The following is a 6,727-nucleotide window of genomic DNA, read 5'->3' as shown; positions in this document are numbered from 1 at the left end:
TTTTGTGCTACCTATTGAGAATTTATGCTACAGGTCACGAGGTCCCCTTGGTAGCTCAATGATTAATTGAGAATATGTTTTTGGATTAATTTGAATTGTTCAAATTAATAGAGAGATTTAATTATATATGATAATAATTAATTTTTCAATTATATGTGATATAATTTCATAATTATTTGATACATTATAGCTTAATGGGAGGAAATAAATATTTGAATAGATTCCCCTGTCTTAGGGAATGAGTGAATTCCATCTTATGTAGCTGTGTTCCCAGCTCCCCAATCAGATGAATCCCCAAAATGGTAGGCTTGTTGAGTTAGCGATCTGGCCACTCTTACCCATACAAATCAAAGGACCGCCATTATAGGCAGGAGTTCACAACTCACTCAGGATTCAGGTCATGTTAACTATGGCCATCCTAGTGAAATGTAAGTCTCTATTATGAACAACGTTATATAACGAGACTAAACATTTCGTGGTTCGATCTTATACAAACTCCTTTATATAGAATATCTCCGCTCGCATGTCTATATATGAATGATTAGGATCAGATCATTTGTAGCACTTTACAACAATTGTAACACCTACAAAGTGGGCCATATTCGTAGTGTTACCAGGATAAGGTACCTAACCTCATCCATATACTACAGACCATTTAGGTCATCACTTAAACATGATCCAGTTGTATGTCTCTACATACATGTTTAAGTTACAAAGATAACCTTGGATGTTAGTTTATTGGTTTGTAGTTAATGCAACTAAAATATTATATATTTTATAAACAATGAATAAAATATCATATATTTTATTTAAAACACAATGAGTTTGTTCAATAATGTTTACAAACTATAGGACCCTACGAGATTTAGGGCATCAACCCCAACAGGTGGAAGTTGCACCATAAATATTAGCAAAGTTTATCGGCGTGATGAAAAAGGAAAATCTCAGGAGGTGGTGGTATTCCAAGTGGTCTACTTTGGTGAAGTAGGTTATAATTTTATGAGATGAGAATTATGATTGTTAGTGAAGACAATGGATGTTATAAAAGCTCTGGATTCTTCAAATATCTTGTCAAGATGGAATTTGTTGGATTTTTAACAAAATATTAGAAGTGCAGTTGTCTACATAAAAAAGACTTAAGAAAGTCATGGGCTTGTCCTACATTGAAAATGTTTAAGAAAGTCACGGGCTTGTCCTACATAAAAATGGTTTAGGAAAGTCATGGGCTCCAAGCCTATAAAAGGAGTCAATGGCTTTGGTTTTCAATTGTCCCAATTAGAACACTTTAAGCTTAGCGTATAACTTTAATTAAATTCCTTTTGTATTCTTTAATTGGAGAGTGAGAAAAAAGTGTAAGTAGTCAAAAGCTTTGAGATAGTGCTCCCGAGAATTGTTCTGTGTGATTGTAGCAATTTTTTGACATAATGGATTTCTTTCTGATGGGTCGTGGTTTTTCTCTGAATTAGAAGTTTTCCACGTAAATTCTTGTGTTTCCAATTTTATTGCTTTCTTTTAATTTCTCTATTATTTTCTACTCATACTTGTGCTAGAATTGGGAGGTTTTTTCCCAACAAACAGAACATTGATCCTTTCAATTTACGTTTAATTAATCATACGATATGTGGAAAAAATGTTTAATCGATTCGAGACTAGTAAGACTCAAATTGAAAGTTCCAACATAATATTATGTGCTTTTAAAATCCAAAGACCAACCAAACTCAAAATTAAAAGTTGAATGTGATGCATACTTTTAACGTTTTTAAAGTTTATTTAACACATTGTTTAGTACAACAACTGAGAGCGCGGAGATTTTAACCTCCGACTTAAAAAAAGACAACGCATATTAATTACCATTGAATTATGTTTACTTAAACATTAAATATATGCATACCAATTACCATTGAGTTATGTTTACTTAAACATCATAAGCTATAATTCAACCAAAGTGATTAATAGCCCATTAAGTAGATTCATTAATGAATAATTTTCAAATACAGTATCATAAACACAATTTAACTCAAAATCATCCATTACCTCTCAAAAGCCAACCGTCCGATCACACTCTGTTATTGAACTAAAAATGCTCATTTTTTTGTCCACTTCCTAACAACGTTAATTTCATCAATATACGACAATTTTCTCAGCCAAAGTTCCAATTTTCCAAGTATTATACTCTTCCTTCATGTTTGCTTTGATATTACAAGAAATCCCAGCTACAGCAGACCAAAAAAAACATCACAATAACATAAGCTCGACATGTATAGAAGGAACAAGAAGATGTCGATTCCATAAATAAACAAAACATTTTCCATGAAAGCAAGAAATTATTCACCTTTTCTGGAAATGGGGTTCAATTTTATAATCTCAATGCATACAAAAATCAAAATAGACGTAGAATGATGCCACTATAGAACCTTATAATAAGATTAATTTTTTCATATTCGAATATTGATATTATTAATTCTCCATGTATTATTGTGTTAATTAACTAATTAAGTGTTCCCCAAATCCCAACGTAAAATGGAAAAAGCAATATGTAACTGCAAATTGCCAAACACTCCCTTTTTCGTGTAACTGCAGGAACTGAATTTTCTCCTAGATACCTCCTTTGGACTCGGGACCATCGCTCTTCTTCACCCAGAAGCTCAAAAGATCCAATCAAATACAAAAATTACAAAAACCCCTTAACGATTTCTTTCAGTTTCATTGTCTAATCGTCGTTGTAAAACTATATCTCTATGACATTGGAGAGTGGAGCTTGAGATACTCTTCTTCCATGGCGTCTTTGAAGTTGGGATCTAAATCGGAAGTGTTTCACCTCGATGGCGATTCTTGGTCTGTTTCTACTTCCTCTTTTGATTCTTATGGATTATGATTATTACAGTCTTGGTTATGAGTTTTCCTTTCTCTGTTTGGATGGAAATGAGTGTGGTCGATTTTTGTTCATAGGTTTAGTTGAAAACCCCCCATTAGTTTAGTGTAATGTGAAGGTTGATTTTATATGAAATTTTTGGGTGTAATCTCATTTGTTGTAGGGAGTTATTTGCTGGAGGTTAATCATTATTGATAAGATTAAAAGGTTACTTTGCTCTTTAGTGTGTGTTTGCTTTTTCCAATGTGAGGGAATTTTGAATCAACGATATGTCTTCCATTGTTAAGACATTTCTATTTTTATGCTTCCTTTTCATGATATAGCTGCATTTTCAATATTTGGTTGATGGGATTGCTCTGTTTTTCTATGTAAATGTTGGATAAAACTTTAAATTGGACAAACAACTAACAACTGAAATTATGTTCAAAGGCAATAGATCAAGTGTTTCTGTTTATAACTCTGGAGTTCTCTTCAGCTTTGTAATGATATCATTTTGGAATTTGTTATCTTTATATATATACACGTATCCATTTTAATTCTTTTTGTATATCGGCAAAGTCAACTTTCTAATTATCAAAATGAACTCCCTCTGATCTAGGTTTTGCTCATCTGGGCTTGCAAGTGATGTCATTATTGAAGTTGGGAACACCTTCTTTCATCTACATAAGGTGTGCAACTTAACATCATAATCTTCATCTTAGCGATTTACGAGGCTACGAAAGGTTACTAGTTTTTTAGATGGGATTGTTGCTCTATTGTGGATGAGAATTGTATAAACTCTCTTTTCATGATATAGGAAGAGTCTTATTTCGGGTTTGTTTTTGTATGCCTTTGTAATTCCTTTCATTTTTCTCAATGAAAACTCGGTCTCTTACCAAAAAGGAAAAAAAAATGAAGGTTCATGTCGTAAGTGATGGTTTAGGAAGTTAAACACCTTAGTTTATTGCCTTTGGTAAATCTTTCGATTCACTTGCTCACTTGAAAATTGAAATCATACTTTCCTACTACTTGTATTTTCTTCAGTTTCCTCTGCTGTCCAGAAGTGGAGTATTAGAACAACTTATTGGAGAATTTTGTAGAGAGGATGATAGAAAATGTGCTATGCAACTTCATGACATTCCTGGTGGAGCCAAAACCTTCTTACTTGTTGCTAAATTTTGTTATGGTATTAAAATGGAGCTCAATGCACTCAATATAGTCCAGCTGAGGTGTGCGGCAGAGTATCTCCGAATGGATGAGGATTATGGAAATGGAAATCTTATAATGCAATCCGAGAATTTCTTAAACGAAATCTTTGGGAATTGGACAGATTCTATTAAAGCTCTTGAAACCTGTGAAGAAACTTTATCTTATGCTGAGGAGCTTCATATTGTGTCAAGATGTATAAATTCACTGGCAATGAAAGCTTGTGCAGATCCAAGTTTGTTCAGCTGGCCTGTTTCGGGACCTCAATCGACGTACAGCTCGGAAAGTACCAAGTTTTGGAACGGAATACATGTATCGTCAAAATCACGAAAAGTAAGGGAAGATTGGTGGTTTGAAGATGTGTCTTTCCTGAGATTGCCTCTATACAAAAGACTGATTTTGGAAGTTGGATCAAGAGGCACGAAACCTGAGATCATTGCTGGCTCTCTCATTCATTATGCTAGAAGGCACCTTCCCTTGTTGGGAAGGCAAGCAAACATTGACGATGGTACTTTTTGCGCACCGGTATCAAATGTTTCGGCTTCCTCGGAAGTAGATCAAAGGAGACTTCTTGAAGAGATAGTTGAATTACTTCCTCATCAAAAGTGTGTGACACCAACAAAGTTCCTGATAAGACTTCTGAGAACCTCCATGATTTTACATGCCAGCTTGTCATGTAGGGAGAATCTTGAAAAATGCATTGGGGCACAATTAGAACAGGCAGCTCTTGAAGATCTTCTGATACCAAACCTGGGGTACTCTGTCGAGACATTGTATGATATTGATTGTATTCAGCGAATTCTCGATCACTTTTTGCTACTCGATCGAAATGGAAACGATTGCATTTCAACTAGACTTGAGGATGGGCAATTGATGGTGCCCAATTCAGTTACTCCATTGACAATGGTGGCTAATCTCATTGATGGATATCTTGCTGAAGTTGCACCTGATGTTAATCTCAAGTTACCAAAGTTTCAGTCATTAGCTGCAGCTATTCCTGATTTTGCGAGACCACTTGACGATGGAATTTACCGTGCTATAGATATTTACCTAAAGGTATCTTCTACATCGGTACTACTATTAGAAAATTTTCTCCCATAAGAAAGATTCAAGTTAAAAAAAATTGAAATGGACAGTTCTGTTCACAAGTATCGTCTGTTTTTTGTTCAAGTGAAAAGAAAACTTAGGCTATAATTGTCTGGTATCTAGAACTTAAGACTCTTGTGAAGGATGTTGAAATGCCTTGTATCTGTTATCTGGCATTCGAGACCAAGTTCGGAGGTAATACACCTTGTCAAGTGTTTGGGGACAAGGCCCCTGAAACTTAAGTTGTATTCATATTTATCCTATTTATGTTATTTACGATTTTGGCCCTATGATTTAGAGGAATGTACTACCAACTCTACTGGTGCATTTGACTCGGTAATCTGATGTTTTCTCTCTAATAATAAACTGCTTCTTTCCTCTGTCTGTGGACGTAGCTAACACATTATCAGTGGACCGTGTAAATTTTTATGTCGATTCTCTATTATTTACATTTTCTGTTTACCTTTCATTGTCGATTTCTTAACAAAGGACTTGAAGAGTTTTAGTAAGATGTTCTATAATATTGATTTGCTTGTACATTGTCAGGCTCATCACTGGCTAACAGACTCTGAAAGGGAACAAATCTGCAGACTTATGAACTGCCAGAAGTTATCATTGGAAGCCAGCACCCACGCCGCCCAAAATGAAAGATTGCCACTACGTGTCATCGTGCAAGTTCTCTTCTTCGAACAACTTCGACTCCGAACATCGGTTGCGAGTTGGTTATTTGTCTCGGACAACATTGAGAATTCACATAACATGAGTGGCAACTTAGCTGTACTTGGTGGTACAAACATTGCAGCACCATATGCTGATGCCTGCACAACTGAAAACCGTGCTATTGTTATCAGCAACAACATGAAAGAGCGCGTGTCAGAGCTCGAGAAAGAGTGCATGAGCATGAAGGAAGAGCTGGACAAGCTGGTGAAGACAAAGGGTGGATGGAACATGATCTTGAAGAAGTTTGGTTTAAGAATAAAGTTCAAGAGTTCTGAACAGAAAGCATCCAAGCTCCTCGTAAACTCGAAAACAAATCGTGAAATTTCGTCGACATCTCCGCTTATGAACAGCAAAGAACATCATGACAGTGGTGAATCCTGAAACTAAAGAGTTGGTATAGCTCTTTGTGTTGGGTGTTTTGTGGTTGTAGTGATGTATTTTGATATCGAAATCCAAACTCTAATTTACTAACCTTTGTTCTTGAAAATGACACATGTTTTGAAGCCCTGTCATTCATGGAGACTGTTGTGAGACTTTGCTATTTGTGACAGTGGGACAATGATTGTAATTGTAGGCTTCCTTGGTAGAAATATTTGGAGGAAGTATTTCCTTCATCCTTTCCTTTTCTTATCAAATTAGCAAATCAATTGATGAAAGTTATAATAGAGGATCATTTCAGTTGTTTGTTTATTCGTATTTATTTTAATTTAAACCTTCGGTTATCGCAACTTTAGTCTAAATCTAAACTCCAAGGGAAGGAGGATAAACTAGGTGGTAATTACAAATTCAACGACTATTTAGATTTTAAATTGAAAGTTTGAAACTTTTGAGACACATTCTAAAGTTAATACCTATTAGTTACCA

The 6,727-nt window shown here is 35.1% G+C and overlaps 1 protein-coding gene across 1 annotated transcript; it reads left to right on the top strand.

Moving 5' to 3' along the window:
* Positions 1–2,458: 2,458 nt before the first annotated feature.
* LOC120081806 (BTB/POZ domain-containing protein At5g03250-like) lies at positions 2,459–6,525 on the top strand. The gene is made up of 4 exons (XM_039036975.1): positions 2,459–2,835; positions 3,471–3,540; positions 3,896–5,113; positions 5,690–6,525. Exons 1-4 carry the CDS (start codon positions 2,777–2,779, stop codon positions 6,242–6,244), a joined length of 1,902 nt encoding a protein of 633 aa, XP_038892903.1. The 5' UTR covers positions 2,459–2,776; the 3' UTR covers positions 6,245–6,525.
* Positions 6,526–6,727: the final 202 nt, after the last annotated feature.

Source organism: Benincasa hispida, chromosome 7 (assembly GCF_009727055.1).
Source record: "Benincasa hispida cultivar B227 chromosome 7, ASM972705v1, whole genome shotgun sequence".
Classification (NCBI taxonomy): Eukaryota; Viridiplantae; Streptophyta; class Magnoliopsida; order Cucurbitales; family Cucurbitaceae; genus Benincasa; species Benincasa hispida.
This window is presented reverse-complemented; position numbering and strand designations above follow the sequence as displayed.

Coding starts and splice junctions, on each gene's coding strand:
- LOC120081806 (XM_039036975.1), top strand. CDS start 2,777: ATGGCGTCTTTGAAGTTGGGATCTAAATCGGAAGTGTTTCACCTCGAT. Junction 3,541..3,895: donor CCTTCTTTCATCTACATAAG/GTGTGCAACTTA, acceptor TATTTTCTTCAG/TTTCCTCTGCTGTCCAGAAG. Junction 5,114..5,689: donor CTATAGATATTTACCTAAAG/GTATCTTCTACA, acceptor GTACATTGTCAG/GCTCATCACTGGCTAACAGA.